The sequence below is a fragment of the Perissodus microlepis genome, chromosome 11, assembly GCF_051167445.1.
Source record: "Perissodus microlepis isolate ML-2025 ecotype Zambia chromosome 11, ASM5116744v1, whole genome shotgun sequence".
Taxonomy (NCBI): domain Eukaryota; kingdom Metazoa; phylum Chordata; class Actinopteri; order Cichliformes; family Cichlidae; genus Perissodus; species Perissodus microlepis.
In genome coordinates this window covers 35,028,462-35,055,478 of record NC_140471.1, presented here as the reverse complement: position 1 = coordinate 35,055,478, position 27,017 = coordinate 35,028,462, and the positions used below count along the sequence as shown (strand labels likewise).

The following is a 27,017-nucleotide window of genomic DNA, read 5'->3' as shown; positions in this document are numbered from 1 at the left end:
GACCTGTAGTGAGAGTATGGAGCAGGTGGAAGAATAAGAAGAGAATTATTAAATATAAAACGTATTGTCCTGCTCTTATTTTCTGTTTGTTTGCGGAACTGGATGTTTTGGTTTGTTTTATTGCTAGCTGGTGTTGCTGTTCTTTACATGGCCACACGGGGGCAGTGAGTGCCGGCGCCTCTGATGCAGCCCGCTCTTCTTCCCTAGTTTAGCCTGACGTATTTCCGTTTGGAAGTTCAGCGTGCGTTAAGCTAAAACAGCAAAACAGTTTACAGTGTATGAGTGTGTGTGATGTACTTTTAGGACAAATGAACAGTTTTTCGTGTCTACGGAACGATGCACGTGTCCGCTAAGTGTCCGAACCGGAGACTTGTGCGCTGCAACTCAAGCTAACGCCTCATCTGTAGCTGGAGTTAGCAGTCGGCTAACTCTCAACCTGCTGTTTCCGTCACAACAAGAGCGTTTGAGAAGCGGTGAGTGGACTTCAGAGATGGTTGTGTTGTGTCTCCTCTAACGCTCACACGTTGTATAATACAGGTGTAATAGTGGATGGATAACTACACTGTAATATGAAAACTGACAGTATTGGTGCAGCGGCTTGAACAAAACACTGCGGTTTGAAACGACGCTGAATCCAGATCTGCAGTTAAAGGCGAAGTTATTGGAAACTTGAGCTTGTTTAACGAAACCTAAATGTGAGGAAACATTTTTATTTAGTAGTTTTGCAAAAACACTCACTGCTCTGACTCTTTAGCTTTCACAGAGGTTATCAAATCCAGATTGTCAAAGGTTAATGCTGAAGGTTTGTAACTGGACCTGGTCTGAATGTGGGAAAGGCAGCAGGGAAATCATCTCTTTTTGCACATTTACTGTCCTGGAGCATCCTCCAAATTGAAGCTGACATGTTGGCTGGCTCCTTTCAGTGTGGAGGTGTAGCATCTCCATTATGAGCTCCTTCATGTCCTGGTTTCTAAAGTCTCCCTCTTAAACCCAGATTTTAAAAGTCTAGATAAAGTTGCTTTTACTTTTGTTCTGCTCTAAATGCTCCAACAGTCATAGCATTGCTGCCTGTTTTTGTGTTTTCACAAAGGGATTCACTGCAGCTCTACAGTTTAGTAAAGTTTTCCCTTTCTAAGGGCGATCCTGTCCATATTTGAAAATTCTGGATAAATCATTTCAAAGTTTGTTTTTATTTTTTTAAGTTGCAGTGATCTGTGACTTAATTTAAATCCCGTCCTGGAGTCTGTTAAAACAAGTCTGGTCAAATGTAAAAATCTGTTAGCCTTTTTAAAACAATAAACAAACTAATTTGTTTACTCATCATATGGCCAGGTGTGGTCCACATGTGCAGAACAGCATCTACAGTGTTTTAGATCATTTGAACAGTGAATCATGCAAAGCCAGTCTAGGTCATCTTTAAAGAACAGTGTTTAAAATGATCCTTATTTATCCTAAGCTGGGCCTTGGTGCAGCCCTCCATTCACCCTGTGTCTGAAAAGAGCCATGCTGGCTCTATTTTGATTCAGCCTTTCTTTACAACAGCATTCTTTTGATTGGCCGCTTCATGCAAACAGCAACTTGGCGGATGCTGTGCTGATAACCATATTAAGGATATCCTCTGTGTGGGACATCATACATCTAGAGGAGTTGAAAAAGGGGTTTTGGCTCACAGGCATTACTTATACATATGTTGACCTCATTATCTAAAACTTTGGCGATGTTTAAAATGATCACCCATTGGAACGCTAATTATATAAGAGAGAAAGTAAGGAAAAATATGTAAGATCCTTTATTTGTTAATTATTTTAAGCTCGTTCTGCAGTCTTTCATGAAGCTGCTGTGGGATTATTTTCTTTGGGAATGAGTTCATTCTTAGGAAAACTTTTTGAAAACATTACAGCCTTCTAAACCTTTATTTTTCAGGCCTTGTATGAAGATAATGGTAACCAGGTACCTGCACATGTGTCTGTCGCACCGGGATTTTGGATAACCCTGTTTTTGTTCTGTGACTTTGCCCTTTCAGAAGACACCATGGCCAATCTGGAGCAGTGGGTGAGCGACCGTCTCCACGACATCCTCGGGCTGAGTGACAGATACGTGTCTCAGTTCATGATCGGCACTGCTCAGAAAGCATCGAGTCCCGAAGACTTTGTGGCTCGTCTCGAGCAGACGGGCACGATTGACATCGACCAGAGTGTGGCCGCCTTCGCAAAGGAACTCTTTGAAAAGGTTCATTCATGAAATTCTACCCGAGTTCCCTGTGACGTTCACCAAAACTCATTTTCTTTTAGCTCTGGTGGTTTAAAAAAACCTCTAATGTTGTTTTACTGTTGCCTGTTGCAGGTTCCTCATAAACAGGTTGTTGAGAAACCGTCCCGAGCGGTGGAACGGCAAGCGATCGAAATGGAGAGGAAGAACCGGACGTACACGTTACTGGAGGACAGCGACGATGCCGATGAAGATGCTGCGAGGGAGAAACAGAAAGGAAAAAAGAAAAGCAAAGACAAGGAACGCGGGAACAAGAGGAAGCACATCAGACAGAAGAAAGGCAGCGAGTCGTCCAGCGAGGAGGAAGCACCTAAAAGGTAACCTGCTTATTTTCTGCTTTTTTAAGATGTTGGTGCTTTTTTCTGTTGTTTGTTGTTTTTTTTAATTACGATAATTTACATTCATATTTATTCTTAGTTGTGGAGGAGAGATAGACACCAGTGTAAAACTATGTATCCTGTTCTCTAACATCAGGGATAAGTCAATTCAAGAGGACCACAAGACAGTAAAGAGAGAAGAAGAGGAAGAGGAAGAGTGGGAGAAGGAAGAGAGAGAGCGACTGCAAGACATCGAGGAGAGGGATGCGTTTGCCCTGCGAGTGAGGGAGAAAGACAAGGAGAAGACGCGCAACATAGCCGAGAGGACGGACAAGAAGGTGGGCACGCAGCTCTTTTACGGTCTTTCACAGATGACCTCGTGTCTCACGCTGGTAAGTATTTATCCTGTTGTTTTGTTCTCCACAGGCTTATGAGGAAGCTCAGAAGAGGCTGAAGATGGCTGAAGATGATCAGAAGAATATGGTGGGTGGTATGGGACAATTTGTGCGCTCATTGATTCCTGAAATGGACCTCAGTTGCTCAGCTGTGTGATAAGGTTTCCTCTTCCTCTTTAAAGTTGCCGGAGTTGAGGAAGCGTTCTCGATGGGAATATCTGAAGAAGAGAGAGTCGGAGAAGCTGGAGGACCTGGAGGCAGAGATCGTGGATGACGAGTACCTCTTCTCCACTGAGGAGCTGACAGAGAGGGAGAGGAAGGAGCTGGAATACAAACGCACCATTCGGGATCTAGCTAAAGATTACAAAAAGGCCGGTGCCAAGGAGCAGGAGGAGAGAAAGAACAGATACTACATGCCGGAAGAGAATAGAAGAAAGGTGGGAACGAGGAATGTCACATGTAGAAACTCGACTGACTGCAGTTGTCCATATATTTACCGTCTCTCCACACTTACAGGAGGTGCCACAGAGGGACCTGGAGCTGGAGGAAACCCCCATGGAGCTGGGAGGAGAGCAGGGTCGCTGGGAGGAGGAGAGGCTGAAGACGGCCTCCCTCAGCTTTGGGGCCAAGAAGGAGCGAGAGCAAGGAATGAAGCAGGAGCAGGAGAAGTACCAGCTGATCCTGGAGGAGGACGAGATGATCGACTTTGTCACCACCGCCATTACCATGAAGGGAACTCGATCTGAAAAGGTGACGCTCATCAGATTCCTTATTGTTTTTATCGTTGTGGGTCTCGTTTAATTTTGATCTAGTCTGCAGCTCCGTGTGCAGTGTTGATTAAAAGGAAATATCTGCTTATTTTCGCCATCATAGCCGGCGTGCAGGCGTTACACAGCCTCCTGCACAGCAGCAATAGTTTGTGTAATTTCACCTGAGTGCTGTGCTTGATGGAAAATGCAAAGATACTAATTATTACCCGTTTACATGTCTGAAATACCAGCTCTTTCTCAGCTGCATTTAAAAACAAAGAAAAAGACATAAATGGAAAAAAAGTATCAGCAGAAAAAATGTTGACCACCTATTTGTTAAGATTACGTGTTGCATTCGGTTTTTACCTCGTAGACAGATGGACATATTTTTAGATTTGTCCTGATCTGTACTTTTTAACATGAATGTTCATTCTTCATCTCTGCCTTATTCCCAATGTTCAGATTGGGAAAAGTATAGAAAATTACCACATAATTACATTTCTTTAAAAATATGTACATTTTCTATTTTAAAAAAACTCTTAATGTAAGCATAGAAGTGTAGAACCAAAGAAACATTTCCCAGCTCGGTCTAACAAAAATGTTCATTTTTACTTGAGAGTGATTTTTAAAATTTTCCACACGAAGGAAATTCCTAAATGCAGAGAAGCAGGTGATTTCCAGTTACAGTAATAACAGCAGAGGGGAGAGTCCACTGGCTAAGCTCCAGTTTTTCATGTATTATATCCCATAAATGACACAAGCCTCCAGGCCTCTTGTTTCACCACTAGATGGCAGAACCGATGATCTAAAAAAGCAGCCTCAGTATTTGATCCTTTGACTGATGAGCATGGTGAAGTGTTTTGGACTGTAGTGTTACATGACCTCTGACATCAGCGGATGTTGAGATCTGATCAACTTTTAAGTCATTTTTTGAACTTGTCAGTGAATCTGAGGAAATAACTACAGAGAACCAAATCTGCAAAGTCAAAACATAATTATGCACCTTAAACGGATCAGAATTTATTCGTTTCTGTTTTCATTTCCACGTTTCTTTATGCCTGTCTGCTTCAGCGCACAAACGATCAGGTTGACTTCAGAGAGTGCAGTGGGATCAGCCTTTCACCTGTCAGATAATCAATGCAGGTCTCAGAATAATGAATGCCTGCGTTCAGAAACGAGCTGAAAAACCAGGGTTATTTTGGGTGTCATTTGCATGATGACACAGAAATCCTTAGAGAGGCGTGTAAACAGAAAGAGAAGGAAAGAAATTTAGGGAAATAAGAGGAGAATGCGTGCAAAAATAATAATTAAGTGATCAAACACAGAAGCCAGTTCATACAAATGTTTTGCATTTAGTAACAATTTAATGTATTTGCTCATGTTTTCTGGACAGTTTCAGTCACATGTGTGTTCCCAGAGTGCAATGCAGCATGTGTTGTAGTGTGATCTTTGGAGTGATGAAAGGCTGTATTACACGGAAACATGTTTGAGTTGGTGGAAAAACGAAAATATCGTCCACCTGCGTGCCTTTTTATATGAGTGAAAATAAAAGAACCAGTCGACTGTGTCCTTCCAAACCTTCTGTAAACATCGCTGACACAAATTCGCCTCCGATTCAACTCGACGAGTACGAGCAATGCATGACATCCTGTGCATTAGTGTTATCTGTGCAACAAGGTTTCATTTATTACTGAATGATTGTTTTTAAATTAATCTTTTGTAATTATATTTAAGCTTTTCTTTGGTGACACCGCAGGGGCTGCACGTATTTTCCTTGTACTTGTTACAGTGACAGTGAAGAGATTCTGATTCTTCTGCTTCACTGTAAAAACTCAAACTGCCTTTTCTTCTGACCGTGTCACGTTCAGGATCAGGATGCTCCGGCTCTGTCGCAGGCTGAGCTGAAAAAACAGTCAATGCAGGAAGTCCGACGCAGCCTTCCCATCTTTCCCTACAGAGACGACCTGCTGGCCGCCATCCACGAGCACCAGATCCTCGTCATCGAAGGAGAGACGGGCTCGGGGAAAACCACCCAGATCCCTCAGTACCTCCTGGAAGACGTGAGTGAAGAATTTAAATGTAGCTTCATATATTCACGTATTAAACGTGTTAGAGAACAGCGACTGGGGTACCCAACCGAAATATTGGCCTCTACCTCTTGGAGTCAAAAAAAAATAGTCCACCACATTGTCCATGTATCCTAGGATGTTGAACTATAGACTGCTGTTCCAGTGTGATTTATTTACTTTCCAGAGTAAGGAAAATCCTGAGCATCCTGAAAGTGCTGTCCTCAAAATTTAAAGAATGTCTAAATTAAAGCATTTGGTTATATGTCAAAGTAATCCTTAAACACTTTCCATCAGGGCTACACCAAAGGAGGCATGAAGATTGGATGTACGCAGCCTCGCAGAGTGGCAGCCATGTCAGTGGCAGCCAGAGTAGCAGAGGAAATGAGTGTGAAGCTTGGTAATGAGGTGAGCTTAGTACATGACTACACCAACACTTGATGTGTTACTGCACCTTCAAGCAGACTGAAATTGAGTGTTTTACTGTCATCCAGGTGGGTTACAGCATTCGTTTTGAGGACTGCACATCAGAGAGAACCGTGCTCAAATACATGACAGACGGCATGCTGCTCCGAGAGTTCCTCACCGAACCGGACCTGGCCAGCTACAGGTGCCATTAATGCGTCTGTGCCCTCTGCTGGGTTTTTATGTTGCTTTTCATGAAGAGCAGAAAGCACCTAAAAGTACAGTGCTGACATGGGAGAGTGTACTTCTGTACTGGCTGCTCTTTACGCGTTTAAATAGTTTATGGAAGCAGGGTAAACGATTCTCATAAACCATTTTCTTTATTAAATCTACATTCTGGGAGCAAAGTAATGCTGCAGAGGATTTGTGGAGTTATGTAGGCTTTACTAGGAAGACAGGGCAGTTGACTTTCAGCCTGCAGACACAACCAGGTGTGCACGCTTGTTAAAGATTATCTTGGTTTAGGCAGGTACACAGTCTTAAAAGTAGGTAACTTTACCAGTACTGACCTTCTCTGTTTCTTGGCCACTACCTTTTTCTTCTGTGGGGGGTTTGGAAACCTCATCTGATTTAAATTTGGCCTACCTCTCCATCAAGATCATTTTGTCATGCGCCTGTGAGCTGCTAGGCTGTAGCGTCTCAAAATAGCAACCGTTCAAACCAACACTGACATTTTCATAATGTGAATGAAGCTGCAGAGTGGTGGATCTTGTGAATAGAGGAAACTGCAGTGAGCACTTCATTCCTTCAGCATGTCATTGGTTCTGCTGCTCACTGGATCTGTCACCCTTGAGCTTATTAGAAAATTGCTCAACCTTAGCCAAAGCTGTCGTCACATGAACGTCCGGTCAGTTTGAAAAGGAAGGTGACATTTTCTCTCTGCACACATTCTGCACACAGCAAAGTGCAGGTGGTCTAATCTGGTTTAATCAGATACTTTATTTAGTTTTATAAATCATCTGCTGGCTTCTCTGTAGTTTGACATTTATCACCGAACCCGTTCGTGTTGATTGTTTTGCTCCGCCCACGATCTCTGTCTGTCTCCCCCCACAGTGTGATCATCATAGACGAAGCCCACGAGCGAACGCTCCACACCGACATCCTGTTCGGTCTGATTAAAGACATCGCAAGATTCAGATCGGACCTGAAGGTGCTGGTGGCGAGCGCCACTCTGGACACCGAGCGCTTCTCCTGCTTCTTTGATGACGCGCCTGTTTTCAGGATCCCTGGCAGGAGGTTCCCCGTCGATATTTTCTACACGAAAGTAAGATTATATTTGAATCCTTGCCACAGTAAACATTACAATTTAGAGCCTATAAACCAAACTGTGGTGTTCATGTGTGTGTGTGTCTGTGTGTTGTCTTATCAAGGCTCCAGAGGCAGACTACCTGGAAGCGTGTGTGGTGTCGGTGTTGCAGATCCACGTCACTCAGCCTCCCGGAGACATTCTGGTCTTCCTCACTGGACAGGTGCTCTTCATATCATATTCCCAAGAGATCCAGAGCTTCAGACACGACTGTGATGCTCTGCAGCAAACGTCAGACTGAAATCTCTGAAATCTCTCTCTCAAAGAGTTACACCTAGTTTAACATCATGTTCTTGCCATGTTTTCCTTTGTGTGCAGATATTTTTATAATATAATCACATTCTAACTGATGGCTGTGAAACAACATTGATCTTCACGTGTTCTGTAGAATAGTTTGGACTTACCACTTTATCAAACTCCTGGACACAGAGGATCGCAGGTTCATAATGTGAAAGTAAAGTCTTTATTAAATATGGCGTAAGTGAATGTGAATAAGAAAATCAGCTGATTTTAATGAAACTGATGAAATTGCCTTCATTTACCTGAATCCTTTTTCATTACTTTTTTCGTGGAATGAGGAAAAAGGTGAAATGACCGAGTCGCTGTTGCTCAGGACGATTCTTTCTCCATAAACTCTTTGTCACAGTGAACACATCACTTTCTGTGGAAACTTGATTTTCCCATGTGGCTCCTGCAGCACTGATAAAACACAATGAACGTCAGAAAAAGGCCACAGTGAACCTGAAACAGACCTGATCTAAAACTAAAGAAGGATCAGAGTGAGCTTGATCATCCATGCATGCGTTCATTCATATATTTCTATATTTATTCTTAAGATTTGACTCTGTTTTGCTAGAAAACAGGTAAAATCCCACGTTCACTCTGAGAAAGTTGATCTTGTAAATTCTACAAGTTTAGAAAACTGTCCTGACATGTACGGACGCAAAGGGTAGGAGAGGGATTAGAACAGATATGTTAGATATATTAGAAACACGGGTACAGTGTCCTTGTGTGTGTCGGCTGATTGTTGAGCCTCGCTGAACGTGTGTCTTGCAGGAGGAGATCGAAGCGTGTTGCGAGCTGCTGCAGGAGAGATGCAGGCGGCTTGGTTCTAAGATAGCAGAGCTGCTCGTCCTCCCCATCTACGCCAACCTGCCGTCTGACATGCAGGCAAAGATCTTTAATCCTACTCCGCCTGGAGCACGTAAGGTGAGACAGTGTCTTATTTCTGAGAAGCTTTTATTGTTTCCTAATACAGCTGCCCTACAACTAACAGGTCAGTGAAGGACTAATATTTCATTTTGGCTGCCACAAAATAGACCAGCAGTCGACCATGACGGGTTTTTGTTAAACCCTTATTTAACCAGGATACCAGAGTCTTGATTTAAAATCTGTTTGCACAAGTGTCCTGGTCTGTTTACTCTGTCAGCTGGATCAGCCTCGGATCATTTTCCTAGATTAGAATATTCACAGTTTGCACCAGCTTATAACAATCACAACAGGTCAACAGGCCGGTTTTTTGTTTTTTGCTTTGTTTTGATGAGAGCTGCTGGAGCATTGCAACATATCATTAACATTATGCCAATACGGTGTTGAATACTTGACATAATTTATTAGCTAGCGTGCCTTAGTTGGGAGTTGGATTCTCTGGGAGAAACAGTTGCTTCTCACAAGTCCATCTCACAACCACAGCTGTGGTCCCTGCTGGTCTGCCTCCACTGCAGATGTCTGATGGTGCAGATGGAGGTGAACGGATCTGCGCTGTAATCACAGGGTGAAACCAAACGCTAGCTGTCATGCACTGCTGATCGTGAACTGGATGTGAGGCTCTGAATGATGTTGGGACAAAGGGAGCTTCAGTTAAATCTTTCCACAGGTTCACCTACGAAACCTTCAAACTTTTAGGCTCTCGCTGACCCAGGTCGTTCTTTCAGTCTTGACTCCAATTATAATCACTAGAAACATGAATCCTAATTCACATTCAAATTTGTTTAACTGCCCAATCCTAAGACTAAAGTTTCACCCACAAATGATCTTAGGTTAAAAAACGGCCGCTATTATGACCTAAAACAATTTCACCTGTTCAGGAGATTTGCGTCCCGTAATCAAGGTGAGCTAAAGCATTTAGTGCTGCGTGTAAACAAGGTTAAGTGTTATATTGGTACTTTGATCATTCGCAACATTAAATTCTACTGAGTCAAGCCGTCGTATCCTTTGATTTTACAGCTTCTCTGTTAGAAATCCTGGTAAATAAATATGCGCTTCCTGCAGTTGTAAATGATGTTTTTGACGTCTTTTTTTTTTAACCTCTCATTTATCATCTGGATTTAATCTTCGGTCTGTTTGTTGGTGCAATGTTTTCTAACTTTATCTCTCGGTATTTCTTTTCTTATCAATCCAAGGTGGTGGTGGCCACCAATATAGCAGAGACTTCATTGACCATAGATGGCATCATCTACGTCATTGACCCTGGCTTCTGCAAACAGAAGAGCTACAACGCCCGCACAGGCATGGAGTCACTCATTGTTACACCTTGCTCACGGGTAACTGCTTTTCCTTAATGTTTAACTAGCAGGAAATCAAAGTGAAGTGACGATAAATTTAAGCCATTTCCTTTTATTGCTGTTCTAAACAATGACGGGTGCATCCTTGGGATTGGTACAGGCTGGTCTGTGGGATTAGACCAGTCTTCACCACCATGGAGGTACTGAATGGTGTCTTTGTGTCTTTAAATATGAGAGCTCAAAAAGTTTTGAATGAATTTTGATAAAGTTCTTTAAGTGTTTATTAATAGAACAAAGAAAAGTTGAATGCATATATACAAAATACAAAAGTAAATACTACCCAGTGTGAGCTGCCTGGGTGGAGCTTTTACTTACATATCACTCTAATGTGAGATAAACTTTTACATAAAAAACAAATATTTGGAATATAAATATATTGTTTATACATATTATATTGTTTAAAGACCAATTCCTAGAAGCTGAATTGAAGAGAAATTATGTCTCGTTTATTAGCTTCTCTTTATTGGCTCACTGTTAAATTGAATTCCTTCTCCTTGTGCTCAAAGTGCTGAATGATTAGCCAACATCATAACTTCATAGTACCATTTTATCCTAATAGAGCACTTTGCTCTCAGACTGCAGGTCTACTTGTGTTCTTAGAGTTCCCCAAATTAAAATGGGAGGCAGAGCCTTCAGCTTCCAGGTCCCTCTCCTGTGCAACCGACCAGTTCGGGTTCAGGAGACAGACACCCTCTGCTTTTAAGAGCAGGCTTCAAAATGTCTTTTTTTTTAAAAAAAAAAAAAAAAAAAAAAGCTTATAGTTGGGGGTGGATCAGGCGACCTTGAACCATCCTTTAGTCATGCTGCTGTTTGAGGCGAACCAAATTAACTGAACTACAGGTGTGAAATCACCTGGAAGGTCAAACATTTGCTGAACTTTATTGTAGCTGCAGCTGAGACATCGAAAGGTCAGACGTGTCGGATTCAGTTCGTTGGATTTCTCGTCTGTGATTGCTTTTGACTCTTTCGTTGTTTTAAGGTGGATTGATTTTGGAGTTTTGTCTCCTAACAAGGCAGCTGGTGCAAACCTGTTTTGTGAAAACATCTTACTGAATATATTTGATCTGACTCACACTGTTTTGGCTGCTGAAAGCAGCCTGTGGTGAAATTGTGTTTGAAAGGTGGAGGAGGGCCTGATTGGCACACTGGAGTCAGCCAGAGATCCTCAGAAGAACAAACCTCTCCAGCTTTCCAAAGAAAAAAATAAATAAGTAAATCTCCTGATAAGCTTGTGGACTTGTGGGACTTTGAACCTCTTTGATCCAGGTCAAACATAGAAGTACTATGTTAAAGACACCTCAGAGATATCCTCCACTGGCTCCACAGACATGTATTGTAGCTCAGGTGTGGTGGTGTATTAGTGCAGGTGATTTAACTGTCTGCTTTTTTTCTGTGTGTTTAACTCTCAGGCTTCAGCCAATCAGAGAGCAGGCCGAGCAGGCAGAGTGGCTGCTGGGAAATGTTTCAGGCTTTACACAGCCTGGGCCTATAAACATGAGATGGAGGAAACAACTGTGCCTGAGATTCAGAGGACCAACTTGGGAAATGTAGTCCTGCTGCTAAAGAGTCTAGGTGGGGGAAGAAATAGGGATCCTGTGATTTTAAAACACCAGTTGGCTGCTGTTGTGTAGTGAGCTAATCTTTTTTCCTTGCAGGTATTAATGACCTCATTCACTTCGACTTCATGGACCCACCTCCTCATGAGACTCTAGTCTTGGCTCTGGAGCAGCTCTACGCCCTGGGAGCCCTCAACCACATGGGAGAGCTCACAAAGGTGCAAACTTGGAGACGCTCTCTATATTTTTAATATAGTCATGTATATTTATAGAATTTCTGCAATCACAGGTTGCTTATAGACATTAACCTTCACAGTAGCGTGATGTGAATATGCACCGTCCGACAGAGTTAATAGAGGCCAAAAACAAAGCTAAGGGAGGGTCGCCAAAAAACTCCACCAAAATCAGATCGCACAGATCCCTGGGTATGTACAACAAAGAGCTGGTGAACTATCTCATCCTACATTTGAATCTGCAACAGGCGCAGCGGAGTTGGACATATTTTACATTCTTACTGTAACTTAAGCTGCAGGAGAGAGATACACCACCTTTTATATTTACAGGAATAATCTGTGACCGTCTCTGCCACGTTCGGCTGCATATTTGCATCACGTACTTTGCACACCTGATGCTCGTAAGGCTGTAAAATGGCTTCCAGCACTGAAGAGTCACTCACTTCCTTGATCGAAAGTGCTGATGCATTTTAACTTGGAGCTTTTATTACCAATCTGATCGTGTTAATGAGTAATTATCAGGGACAGGAGGATGTTTTTAAGAGCGTGTGTAAAGGTGTCATTAGCCAGTTTTGTAGGTCATTGGGTTTTTTTTTTTAATTAAATGAAGTGTTTATTGGTATTTAACTCTTTCTTTCTCTCTGTCTCTTTTTGGGGGGGCTCAGCTGGGTCGCAGAATGGCTGAGTTACCTGTGGATCCCATGCTGAGTAAGATGATCCTGGCCTCAGAGCAGTGAGTCTCCAGTTTGATTGCATCATAGTCACCTGCTTGAGTCTGTACTACCTGCCAGATTAGCTGTTTATTTATTCATTCACATTGCACCATGAAAGCGTTAAACTATTAATTATCAGGAAATCTGATTCCCACACTTCCTTTATGTACAGGAAGCTTGCATGGTTTGTTGAAAGGTTTGTATGGCGAAGTTGTAGAACAGGTAAGCTTGTGTGCACATATTAGCATAATTCCAGTCTGTCCCTCCATCCTCACATCTGTGCTGATTTTAGCTGCACGTGGAGTCTCAGTTGGGTGAGCTGAAGGGTCTCTTTGACAAGACGAAGGCTAGAAATAAAGGTTAGAAATATGGTTTAAATGGCCTGTATTTGTATAGTGCTTTACTAGTCCCTAAGGACCCCAAAGCGCTTTACATGTTCAGTCATCGCTCGAACCAGCAACTTTCCAATTATAAGGCGAACGCCCAACTCTTGAGCCACGATCGCCCCACAAGTTTAACACAAGTCGCTGCGGTTTTTACCAACCAGAACACGTCAGTGATGCTCGGTCACTACATCAAAACCGTAACCGTAAGGAAAGAGAGCATCACGACACATCTGTGTGTGCAGATTGTGTCTTTAACGCCCTCACTGTCTTTGTATCTCGGACATCTCGTTTTATGAACATGTGCAGTAGAAGATGAAGATGGACTAGAGCAGGGGTGGGGGAACTCCAGGCCTCGAGGGCCAGTGTCCTGCAGGTTTTAGATGTGTCCTTGATCCAACACAGCTGATTTAAATGGCTGAATGACCTCAACATGTCTTGAAGTTCTCCAGAGGCCTGACGTTTCCCACCCCTGGACTAGAGGCTGCTGGTGTCCACCTACTGAGAAATTCAAACAAACAAAAAAACAGCTAGTGTGCTTTCGTTGCTAGTTTTTCCACTGATGACTGCTTGGGAAAAACATCCTGCCTGTAGCTAAGCTGACACAGGATGCCATCATCTTTGTCTAACAGAAATAGAACTTCCATTCAGCAGCTACAGCGATTTACACTGCTGTCTGTTCACTTTCTATTTTAAGCGTTTTTATGCATTTCATCTCTATTTCTTGTCTGACTTGTTGTTATCATTTCCCATTATTATTAGCATTTATATTAATAATATAAATTATTAATTTTGACGCACTTTTATGAAACTTTTAAATCTGTCATGCATAAATGAAAGACCTTTTTGTTTGTTTATTACTCCTGCAAAAAATGGAAGTCGTATCTGTAGCTGTGCGGACTTTCCCCCTTTCCATGAACAAAAAAGCTGTTGCACTTTAACAAAGTGTGGTCAGTAAGTCTGCCTGAGTGCGGACTGAAGGATTTATAACGCTCATACACTTACGGGCAGTTGGTTTGGAACAGCATGTGGCTGAACCTCCACATGACAGAGAAACAGACTGAAAGACTGGATTCAATCAACTCAACACGTCATTGTTCAGCGAATCAGCCATGTTTACCAGTTAGAAACATGATTGTTCCTCACTTTGACAGCAGAACGTTGCTGAATTAAACACTTACACTTATTAGAGTGTTGGAAACTTGATCAGCTAGTTCAAGTTTTGTTCACTAAGAGAATGGAAAGCAGTTTCATCAAAGACAAAGAGAGAGAATTAAAAAAGAATACATAGGATTTTAATTAGCAGAAGTACAAATGAAGACTGTAGGACTGATGGTGTCTCAGAGGGTGGGCAACATCTCATCTTAACACTCGGGTGGTCTCAGAGTTAACAGCATATGATGTTGAGGGGAAAAATGTGATAGATCCCAGTTAGAGATCAGTGGCAGTAACTGAAGGATGGCTATAATAAGATGAATGAGTGACCTACATGACCTTCTTGTAACATTCAGTAGTATGAAGGTAAATATGGGTTTGAGGACACTTTTCCACCGCGGAACAAGACTGATGACAAAACAAAAGGGTGATTCACAAGGTTAAAACATGACTGTAGAGATTAAAATAGGATTAAACTAAACTGATGGACTTCTGTGTTTACATCAAACAAAAACATGTGCGGCCTGTGAAAGCGGGTCTGCTGTGGAGGAAGAAATGCAGTCTGTCTAATGTGTGGGTATAAAGGATGCAAGCAAGTTGAGTGAAACAGTTCCTTTAAAACCTGAAAAATGTGCATGAATTCAAGACTCACACAGAATTTAATTTCGGGAACTTTTGTTTTTTGATGCTTTTCTCCAGGTACAAATGTTCGGAGGAAGTGTTGACGATCGCGGCCATGCTGTCTGTAAACAACTCTATCTTCTACCGTCCCAAAGACAAGGTGGTGCACGCTGACAACGCCAGAATGAACTTTGTGGTGCCCGGAGGAGACCACCTGGTGCTGCTGAATGTCTACAACCAGGTATAAACTCAGCCGGGTAACATCAGGGCTGGAGATATGTTTGACGTTTAGAAACACATTTGACGCTGTGTTGAAGTTGGCAATCTAAATTCAGGTAAAATCACCGATAAAGACACGAGTATCAGTGCATCATTTTAGAGGCATAGGCTGATTTAAGGTGCATTTAGAAACACACTCAGCACTGGCTCAGAGCACAGTTTGATTATTGTGTGCTAACTGCAGCTGTGATATCTTCCTCCCACAGTGGGTGGAGAGTGGTTATTCCACACAGTGGTGCTATGAGAACTTCATCCAGTTCCGCTCCATGCGTAGAGCCCGGGATGTCAGGGACCAGCTGGAGGGTCTGATGGATCGCATTGAAGTCGAGGTGGTCAGCTGTCAAGGAGACAGCGTGCCCGTTCGCAAGGTTAGTGACACGGATGAACTACAGTACAGCTTTAGCTGTTCCCAGGCAAAAATATGGAGTCTTATTATCAGTCACTTCATATTAATAAGGAACTACAGCTAGTCCCACTCTGGGTTTTGGCTTTAGCTTCATCTGACAGCTGCAGCACTGCTGAGTGCGGCCTTTTTGAGATGGAAACACAGATTGAGCGTAACTTTGCAAACAAAGACTTGTCTTATCTGCCACGCTCTGGGAAAATAATATCAGTGATATTTATAGCTTGTACAGAACAAGAAAAAGGAAAGTTTGAAGCCTAATCTTAAAAGTAGAGATAGTGTCTGTCTCCTGAATCCAAACTGGAAGCTGGTTCCACAGAAGAGGGGCCTGAAAACTGAAGGCTCTGCCTCCCATTCTACTGTTAAATACTCTAGGAACAACAAGTAGGCCTGCAGTGTGAGAGCGAAGTGCTCTAATAGGGTGATATGGTACTAGAAGGTGTTGATGCATGCTCAATCATCCAGGTAAGTAAATATGGGCTCAAAATGTGGTCATAAATATTTTGTACTTGTAAAAAAGATTTGTGTGTGTAAAAAAGATTTGTGTGTGCGTAAAAAAGATTTGTGTGTGTGTAAAAAAGATTTGTGTGTGTAAAAAAGATTTGTGTGTGTAAAAAAGATTTGTGTGTGTGTAAAAAAGATTTGTGTGTGTGTAAAAAAGATTTGTGTGTGTAAAAAAGATTTGTGTGTGTGTAAAAAAGATTTGTGTGTGTAAAAAAGATTTGTGTGTGTGTAAAAAAGATTTGTGTGTGTGTAAAAAAGATTTGTGTGTGCGTAAAAAAGATTTGTGTGTGCGTAAAAAAGATTTGTGTGTGGACTTAGCCCAAAAAAACCCTGCAAGTTACAAGTACGAATTTTGACCCTATTTTTCTTCCTTTCATCTGATTGGTCAATGTCATGTCAATCACAAATGTAACAATCCAATCAGAGAACAGATGGGTTTGGCTATCGGAGGGGCGCTTTTTTGAACTGCAGGTCCTTGAAGGGTAATACAGTTTGAAGCTGGAGGATCTCTATATAAATATCCGATAGCAGCTAGGTCCCCTTACTTTCAGCAGCTGTTGAAAGGATAAAGTTGTGGTATATCAGTGGTTAGAAATACCATTATTACTTTAGGATTAGTTTAACACAAAGTCAGGGCTGACCCGGGACCATTGCTGTGAGTCACAGTGCGCAGCATAAAAGTCCTTTCACATCGGACGCAGGATGTGCTGCTAATGCTAACTGCTAACTAAAAGCAAAGGATCCAGAATTTGTTGCGCTGGCTGCTGGGCTCTGTGGGTTTTTGCAGCAGCTCTACCTGTACTAGATGCACCTGCTCCTTGTCTTTTCTATCTCTGACTTTATGTCCTCTACAAGAGTTTCTGTTTTTTTTGCTGGTTCTTCAAATGTTCAATAAAAACATGTATGCTAATTCATAACGAAGAAAGCTTTGTAATGAAGACTGTCATTTCCAAAACACTGCCCGCCCCCACCCCGCGGTCCGCAGCGCTGTTGAAAAGGCTGTGGAAGTCCCTATATTAAACACATAGACCTGTGACACAAAAATCACCAAACTCGGACGACCACAGACTGTTTTCCTTCGTGGTGATGAAGGAAAACGCTGGGTTGGCATGTAAAAGGGCATTTATTCCCTTCAAAGACCTGCAGTTCAAAAAAAGCGCCCCTCCGACAGCCAAACCCATCTGTTCTCTGATTGGATTGTTACATTTGTGATTGACATGACATTGACCAATCAGATGAAAGGAAGAAAAATAGGGTCAAAATTCGTACTTGTAACTTGCAGGGTTTTTTTTGGCTAAGTCCACACACAAATTCTTTTTACACATACAAATCTTTTTTACGCACACACAAATCTTTTTTACGCACACACAAATCTTTTTTACGCACACACAAATCTTTTTTACACACACAAATCTTTTTTACGCACACACAAATCTTTTTTACGCACACACAAATCTTTTTTACGCACACACAAATCTTTTTTACGCACACACAAATCTTTTTTACACACACAAATCTTTTTTACGCACACACAAATCTTTTTTACACACACAAATCTTTTTTACGCACACACAAATCTTTTTTACACACACAAATCTTTTTTACACACACAAATCTTTTTTACACATACAAATCTTTTTTACGCACACACAAATCTTTTTTACACACACAAATCTTTTTTACACATACAAATCTTTTTTACGCACACACAAATCTTTTTTACACACACAAATCTTTTTTACAAGTACAAAATATTTATGACCACATTTTGAGCCCATAAGTAAATCCCAAAAAGTTGATTCTGTTCATCTGGACGTAGCGTTTTGTGGGAGAAACGTTTCGTCACTCGTCCAGGTGACGTCTTCAGTCTCAGCTGACTGCAGGTTTCCCCAAATCTTATAAACAGTACATTTGCATAATGACTGAAACCAGCCCAGTGAAGGAACAATGGGCTGGGAGGTCAGTTCCTTGATCATTAATATACAAATTCTCATTACCATTGATCAACAACCACTGATCAAAGTTCATTGATCAATGGCCAAGAATACCATTCACAGAGAGTTGAGGAATGGCTGCAATCACAGCATTGTAAGATGATGACAGATGCACCCTCAGGCCCCCTCTTCGATTAGAGCCTGAGGATGCATCTTTCGCCATCTTACAATCTTACAACGCTACGTCCAGATGAACAGAATCAACTTTTGAGGATAGTACTATAAGGTCATTAAGATAAGATGGGGCCTGATTATTTAAGACCTTATGTGTGTTTAAGACCTTGTATTTAACAGGGAGCCAGTGAAGGGAAGCCAATACAGGAGAAATCTGCTCTCTCTTTCTAGTCCCTGTCATTAACTGAAGACTTTTCAGGGAGTTTTTAGGACTTCCTGATTATAATGAATTACAGTCGTCCAGCCTGGAAGTAATAAATGCATGAACTAGTTTTGCAGCGTCACTCTGAGACAGGATATTTCTAACTTCAGAGATGTTGCACAAATGGAAGAAAGCAGTCTGGCCTATTTGTTTAATATGTAGCGCTCTATTTTATTAGATTAAGCACTAATTAGCTGGCATCTGTACCTATGCTGTGTACTTAAGCACATTATGGATTCTCCTTACAAAGCAAGGTTGCTTTTAACTCTCCACCCTCTCACCCACTTATCGTCTTCCGCTTTCAGAACACTAACATGTAAAAATCAAGCCTTCAAGACTGGACGTCACAAACTAAGTAACTATATTCATCTTTAAAGCGGCAGCAACAAACATAAATGTTACATTGTTAGTTAAATTATTAATTGTTATTAATGAGAGTTGTCCATATAAAAACAATGCTAAAGTAAAAACTACAAGGGCTGGTTTGATATGCCCTGACTCAACCATTTGATAGAGAATTGGTCTTTATTTGTGGATGTGTTTTCTTCACACACTTACATCCTGACTCATCCTGAAAGCAAAAGTTGAAACTGGTTATTCAAGAGATGGGATGGTTCCTCTGGCACATTGTGACTCATCGAGTTGCTGTGCTGATAAGATTATTAATGTTGTTTACAGTCTGAAATGGCACTGCCGGGTTTAACTGTTTTTAGCACCGTGGCCTTTAAACAGTCAGATATTTCAACCAGGATATAATTAAGAATGATAACATTTTCTAAATGAGACTTGGAACAGACCACGTTTCACAGCTGCAAGTTTCTTGCCATCAGGAAGCACATTCACTAAAAAGTTTTGTCCTTAAATCAGTGGTTCGCAAATGGTTGTGGCAGTCGTGCATTATTAGTACACTATACAGCTGCACAAGAAGATATAAATGACCTGTCATTTTTGTGTGTCGATACTTTTGTATGTACTCATTTACTCTCAAAACTGACTAAAAAACACTTGCGCCAGAGGGTAAAATCTAACATCCCTCTAAGAGAAAACTGGCTTACTTCTAAAGAGTGTTGGATCTAAACCAGAGGGAGTAAGACTGATTTTGTGAAGTGTTTGATGACTCAATGGAAGTAAAGTATTTGCTAGTGGAGTGGCAACAATCTTGGAAAATGGGAACTAGCGTGACATTTGCCATTTTTGATCTGCCAATTTGTCAGTAAAATCAAAACAACTAATGACATGTGTCATGTGGTATACATGACTTAAAGACTGTTTAGTGCACGTATGATTGGAGATAGGCCTTGAAATAATTTCAGATAATTTATCTAGTGAACAGATGTTGCTGTTTTTAGGGTTTTCTGTCCTCATCGGAGCTCTGTGTTTTTTAACATCCATGCAGAAGCATATAAATCAGCCCAGCCACCACTTTCATCACCCTCTGGAACTTGTTCTGACATACGGCATAGAAATATTTTACTATATCTCTTAAAACTTCATTTGTATTATAATTTTTAATTATTTCTGCCCGTGTTACAGCAAAATGCCCGAGTAACGAAATCCGCTGGCTCTGATTGGCTGAGCCTACAATGCCCACAATGCCTTCCGAATCATGTGACAACCCCATGGCTTCCGTACTTGTGCTTCGCTGTTCCACTTGAACGACGTATTGTCGTTCTAGTTAGCAATTAGCCTATAGCCTATCGTTCAGCATCGCCTCACTCAAAACGCGCAATAGGTGCTTCGACTTACGAAAATTTTGGACTTATGAAAGACCTTTGGGAACGAATTAATTTCGTAAGTCGGGGTTCCACTGTATTCAGATTTCTCCAATTGATGTTTCTGAGTTAACTTAAATAATTTCTTCCTCTGGACCATCAGCACGTCTAGACTCTGACAAGACTGTCGAAAAATGTCCTACCATTAATTAATGCTTAAATTAAATATAATCAACATGTCTCTGTTAATGGGCTGTTAATTTTAAGGTGGCAGTAGTTAAACCATTACATAACAAGGTCTCATTTAACCCAACTATTCGGCTAATTGTAGACCAATCTCCAAAATTCCTTTTATTTAAAAAGTTCTTGAGAGTTGTCAAACAGCTAACAGATCATCTGCAGAGGCTTATTTGAAGAGTTTCAGTCAGGTTTCAGAGCTCATCACAGCACAGAAACAGCTTTAGTGAAGGTTACAAATGATCTTCTTATGGCCTCTGACAGTGGACTCATCTCTGTGCTTGTCCTGCTAGACCTCAGTGCAGCGTTCAATACTGTCGACCATAATATCCTATTAGAGCGATTAGAACATGCTGCAGGTATTTTCAGGACTCCAATTTGTGCATGTAAATGGAGAGTCCTCTTCACACACTGAGGTTAATTATGGAGTTCCACAGGGTTCAGTGCTAGGACCAAATTTTCACTGCTATGCAGATGACACCCAGCTCTATCTGTCCATGAAGCCAGATAACACACACCAATGAGTTAAACTGCAGGAATGTCTTAAAGACATAAAGACCTGGATGGCCGCTAACTTTCTGCTTCTTAATTCAGATCAAACTGAGGTTTTTGTACTCGGCCCTGACAATCTTAGAAATATGGTCTCTAAGCACATTCTTCCTCTGGATGGCATTACCCTGGCCTCCAGTAACACTGTGAGGAACCTTGGAGTCATTGTTGACCAGGACATGTCCTTCAACGCACATATTAAACAAATATGTGAGACTGCTTTGTTGCATTTGTGCAACATCTAAAAACAGAAACTTCCTGTTTCAGAGTGAAAAACGAGTCCATGCATTTATTACTTCTGCACTGTACTATTATTATTCATTATTGTCAGGTTTTTCTAAAAGCAAGATTACTAACAGGAACTAGACAGAGAGAGTATATTATCCCATATTGGTTCTATTCACTGGCTCCCAGTTACATCCAAGATCAAATTTAAAATTGTTCTCCTCACCTAGATCGTCTTTCGTCCTTTATTTCCTCTGTATTGTTGTAGGTCTTTACCTTAGAATATAAAGTATCCTGAGTAAATACATAGAATTAAATGGAATTGTTTCTGCAGCTGTAGTTTTAAAAGACACTATGCTCTACTTTTTTATTGGTACATCAGAACTATTAATATTAAACTGAATAAGATGAAATGAAACAAATGAATGGTACAAACAATCCAGGGGAGTCGATGCAAGGTAAAGATGAGTTTCACGACATAATGAGAGAGTGAGGAGAGAACAGGGTAACAAAACCACCGGAAAGATGAATAAAACTGAGTAAATGTCAGAAACGTATTGTAGGTAGTGACCTGTTTGAGGAGTAATCAACACCATTTCATATTGGCTTCTGCTTTGAATGTTCACAGGTAAACATCAGTGATGCAGTGCAGTAAATGTGATGCACAGCAGGGTGGAAATTTAAAATAATCTGAAGGCCTGAGGGCAAAAAATTGCTTCATTTTTCTCTGACACAAGATTGATGATTTTGTTGTAATGTCTTCCTCTTCTGTGAACAGTAATTTTACTTGCTTGTGGGAGGTAAAAGTTCACGCTCCAGTACAGCTCAGAGCAGCTCCTATATTGCTCAAGGACAAGACATTAACAACATAACAAGCTTTAAAGAAATCTGGATTCTGGTTCTGTAACTAAAAGAGTACAAGGATCTGTCAGAGGAACCCTGTAAATCATCAGCAGGCAGAAGCTGTGTGAGTTTCCTTCACATACCTGTACCTGTGTGTGCGGTGAACACCTGAAGTATTCGCGATAAGGAGAGGGCGTTTATTTTCTTAGCTGAGTCACACCTCTTCCCTTTGCACGCTGCCTTCACTCAAGTCAAACATCCTACAGCTTATAGAAAAAAAGACGACGCACAACTTACTTAATAATATTAAATGATAATTGGCTTAAGGAGGATTGTGTGTGTCCAACGTTTAAATCCAGGAAGCATCAACTTCTCAGCTCCTCTACACAACACATAAAAAGCCGAGTCAGTCATCTGATGATTATTATTCCGTTTTAAAGTGAGAGACAGTTAGGTTACATGCTACATGACTTGTATGTGACAGCCGCTGTCTGTCTGCTGTGTCAGCAACTATCAGCACGCCCATGAAGGCGCCCGACACCACCCGCCCTACTTTACAGAAAGTGTGAATGTTGTAAGGAGGTTTCACTGTGGAGAGGATCTCCATGGTTTCTGTTTGTGAATCCCACATGGATCCTTTCTCAGACCCTGATGTTTCAGTCTCAGTGCTGATTGTCTTCTTTTCCTTTAGTTTCAAGCAGAACAGTCGAGTTTTTCCACAATCCAGTAACATCAGAGGATTTCATCTCAGCTAAACGAGAACTGATTTCTCTACCTGTCTACAAAGTTGTAATTGTACAATAACAATATAATAACAACAATAAACTTGCATAAAAAAAAGTTTTTTTATCACAGAAAAAATCCACATAAGACTACATATAGCAACTTTCTATTCACATATACAAGGACACTCATTATACTTCAATCCAAGCAATGATAAGAGCATGGTCTGAAATGCGTATCTGCCCTGACCTCTGCACAGCAGAAACAAACAAACAAACAAACAAACAAACCACAGAGTCAGCCGACCTGAGTGGCATGAGGCAGTTTAGGTGCTAGAACCTCTAAATCAAGGAAGTCAAAAACATTTACATGAGCCACATGCAGCCCACTTTGATGTTATGTGGATCGGGCCAGTGAAACTCCAATCATCAATACGATATCTTAATACCAGACAAAGAAGTGCTATTTCAACAGTCTTGTTTTTTTTACATGATAAAGATATCAGTCAGCACTTCAATTGTAAGAAGTAAATGTGTAAAATACAGAAATCTATCACTTCCTTATTTTGGTGTATTGTGAATGGCCATGGGGGAGGTCTTTATCAGTAGGAAAAGCTCTTTCACTCTTTTTTTTTTATTTCATTTGCTGTGCCCCGTGCTACCAGCACTAGACTAATTCTGGTCACACTGAACTATTTGAGATGAGATAAGGTGTACTTTGTTTATCCTTAAAGTAGGGAAATTCTTGCACTAGAGCAGCCAAAACATTAAACACAGCCTATAGCAGAAGAGCTTGAATAAGCAGAATAGACATATAAAGGTCGATAAATTACACAACAGAGATCTTAATAAATTAAAAAGTGACATAAAAGAAAAGTTAAAGTTCAGGTTAAATGGGGCAGCTAACCCCTGAAGTATTCAGATCATAAAACACTGCTTTATTTTTTTAAAAAAGGTCATTTAAGTTTATGTGTTTAAGTTTGAAAGACTATAAGATTGTAAAACTTGTTTTTAAGAGTATCTCATAAAATAACCTAGTTTAACCTTCTTCAGCCTTGTGCCCAAAGGTAAATGGAGTGCATTATTTGTACTGTACTGATCAACAGACTGGAGGAACCAGTCATCAATGTGCTGAGTCAGCCACAGTGCTGTGGCAGCTGCCATTTCTCACGTCTTCTGCATTATCATTGTTGTTGGTGTTATTATTAAAGTCTTTATTATCATTGTTGTTATCATTAATACTCTTATTTAACACTGTTACACAGTACTTCATGTGTAACGCTTGTATGGAAGTGTGGAACTATGAACTGTGGCTAAAGACAGTGGGAGAAAGGATCAGGAGGTCCTGAAACCAACCACAGATTCAGCCGGGCGGATGGGCTGAACCAAGTGTGTGGAACAGGTCTCAGTAGCTCTGAGAAATCAGCGTTTCGAATGCTGATCAAAAGTAATACCAAGCTCTTAGCAGAAGAGTTGATATTGGCGGTGAGCGTGCTGATGTAGTGACTTGGTAAAGAACATTAGAACCTCAGGTTTTCCTCAGAGGTAAGAGAGGAGGTTAAATACAGAAAATACGTCTGAGTGTCATCAGCACAGCAAAGGTAAGAAATACTTTTGAAGCTCACAAGTAGGTGACATGTATTAAAAAAACAGAACTGGTCCAAGGGTTGAGCTGTGGGGGACTCCAGATACGTGGGATGTAAATGAGAACATACAGTTGTTCATGTGAATTCAAATAAGTATGAAAACCATTAAGAGAGCCGTGCCAGTGACGCCGGCTCAGCTCTGTAATCTGCATCATCAGTGGTCTCAGAGGTGGGGTTAGCGTCTAGTAGGACTAAAATTCACTGTTGTCACTGGTAATTTTCAGTAATGCTGTTTCAGTGCTGTGTTTCTTTGGTAATCGGATTGGAATTTATTATTTGTTTTCCTCAACGAGCTGAAGGAGCTGATGAGCAGCTGCTTCCTGGAGAATTTTGGAAGTGAATGGGCCTGTGGTTATGTGAAACCCGGCAACTCGGGAGGGTTTTTTTAAGCACACGGAAGATGTTGGCTGTGATTGTTTGATAACTGTGAGAAGCTATTGGAAGATGACAGGTAGAATCTCTTTAGGATAATATCGAGTTTGCAGAAAGATGGGCACATATGACAAACTAGATCAACGAGATCTGTTGGGGAAATCGGATTAAACTCAAATAACATAACTGGATGAGACACTTGGGCAGGTTGAAAGGATCCACACTTGAATTTGAATTTTTTTCCACAGTAATTGGAAGATACAGCAGGAAAAGCAGACATAGCAGGATTAAGGCGTCTGATAATGGTGTTAACCAAGAGCCTCAGATTGTGCTCATTATTGTTAATCAAACCAGCAAAGTAAGACATTCTTGTCTTTATGGTTGGTTGTTGTGTGTGGTTAGTAACTTCTTAATGTGGAGGTAGAAAACACGGAAATTTGTGAAGACTCTTCTCTTCCCTCCACATACGTTATTTGCTGTTTGTGTCACAAAGTCTTGAGCTCAGTTATGGGAAGTTTGTTTTGGGCTGCAGCTCCCCAGTATCTCCTTTCAGACATGAGTTCTAATAAGCAATTAATCTTCTAATAAAGAGTAAATGTTTTATTCTAATCACACTTTGTTCGTTGCGTTATATTCTAACGCCGTTCTTTTTTGTGCCCAGCGCTTGTGTATTTTTCTTGTTGTTCGTCCCCGCAGAGCCAGGAATCCCTGCTTTATTAACCCATCTGCCCTCCTCTGCCTCTTATCTTCCCCTTCCTGCAGGCGGTGACTGCAGGATATTTCTATCACACGGCCAGACTGAGCAAAGGAGGCTACAAGACTGTGAAGCACCAGCAGACTGTTTACGTGCACCCCAACAGCTCTCTGTTTGAGGAGCAGCCCCGCTGGCTCATCTACCATGAGCTGGTCTTCACCACCAAGGAGTTCATGAGACAGGTTGGCCTGCTCGCCATGTCATACAGTTTTACTTTTTCAGTTATAAGCTTTTACATATCAGCGACTCTCAGCTGGTCCCCCATGAGGTAAATAATGATCGGTTAATGAAGTGTATTTGATTAGTGGCACCTGGCTGCAGTCCATTTCAGGCTGTGTTTAAATCATTTTAGAACTTGCTAAGAGCCAGATGACTATACACAAAATCTCAGAACGAGCATGTAGTCTTCTTTTCCGTGACTGTTTTATTCCCAACAGGCGTCTAACTCAAATGTTTGCAGCGCTTTCTGTTGTTTTTCACAGCATGAGCCTTTCTCTTGTTTCAGACCTAAAGAAGCCAGCTGCACCCTTCTTTGAGTTTAGTACGAGTGGTTAATGAGGATGTGTCAGTGTTTCAGAACAATATTTAACTTCAGGCATGGCTGCGTATCAGTCCACTGATTAACCTCCACTCGCCTTCTGTCCTCTGTTGCACTCAGGTGATCGAGATAGAGAGCGGCTGGCTGCTTGAAGTGGCCCCTCACTACTACAAGAGCAAAGAGCTGGAGGACAGCAGCAGCAAGAAGATGCCCCGTAAGCAGGGCAAAACAAAAGAGGAGCTGGGCTGAAGTGAAGGTCAAGGCCGTCCACGGCAGATACCATGGAAAAAAAAAAGTGCTTCTCACTCAGGACAGGGTGACAGGACGAGGCGCACGAGTCTGAGTGAAAATGGAAAACATACCATATTTCTAAGCTGTAACTTGTTTTTTGACAGCGATCGAAATTTGAACCGCATTATTCAAATCACACCAGTATTTTCAAACAAGTTTCTATTTTCAAAACGGAAAGAGAGAAAGGTCGAGTGAGAAGTGGGCCACGCACCGACTCTGGTTTAATCATCAACCAGCCGGCAGAGCTGGGTCTCCAAAAAGGAAAAACGAACACGCTTGGATCTGTGTTTCCCGCTCTGATGGCAGCAGTGCCGACTCACCAGCTGGTTTGTGAATCGGCACGAGACTGTTGTGCTTTGAGCGCTCGCTTATTCGCTCTGTGTCAAACTGTCACAGCTGGCACCCGATTAAAGAACGCTCACGTGTGAGGCTCCTTTCCTTTTCTTTTCTTTTCTTTTTTTGTTCTATTTTTCTATGGCAATAAAGTTTTACAATCGATTTGTTTTTCAGCTTAATAATTACTCATCGCAGTAGTATTTGCAGCCTTTTCAACTTGTTTGCTCGTCTGGTTTTATTTTCAGGAAATTCCCAATCGGAAGAAGAAGTTTTAATGTCAGAAAGGCCTCCGTCACACTGGTTTGTAAGGGGCGTATTTTATTTGATTGTTTAAGCCAAAACAAGGCATATTACGCTACCTGGCAAAGGAATGCTGACTTTTATGTGCGTTCAGGGATGCTCATAGCGCAGCATGTTTTTATTATATAAAGCATAACGTATTTTC

The 27,017-nt window shown here is 41.3% G+C and overlaps 1 protein-coding gene across 1 annotated transcript; it reads left to right on the top strand.

Moving 5' to 3' along the window:
- The first annotated feature begins 198 nt into the window (after positions 1-198).
- On the top strand, positions 199-26,734 carry dhx16 (DEAH (Asp-Glu-Ala-His) box polypeptide 16). The gene is made up of 21 exons (XM_084944413.1): positions 199-473; positions 2,024-2,229; positions 2,344-2,585; positions 2,743-2,923; positions 3,012-3,068; positions 3,163-3,417; positions 3,497-3,730; positions 5,598-5,789; positions 6,093-6,203; positions 6,290-6,405; positions 7,314-7,524; positions 7,631-7,729; positions 8,623-8,775; positions 9,969-10,109; positions 11,540-11,702; positions 11,786-11,904; positions 12,585-12,652; positions 14,870-15,032; positions 15,277-15,438; positions 25,416-25,589; positions 26,066-26,734. The coding sequence occupies exons 2-21, from the start codon at positions 2,032-2,034 to the stop codon at positions 26,192-26,194; spliced, it is 3,168 nt and encodes a 1,055-aa protein (XP_084800539.1). The 5' UTR covers positions 199-473; positions 2,024-2,031; the 3' UTR covers positions 26,195-26,734.
- Positions 26,735-27,017: the final 283 nt, after the last annotated feature.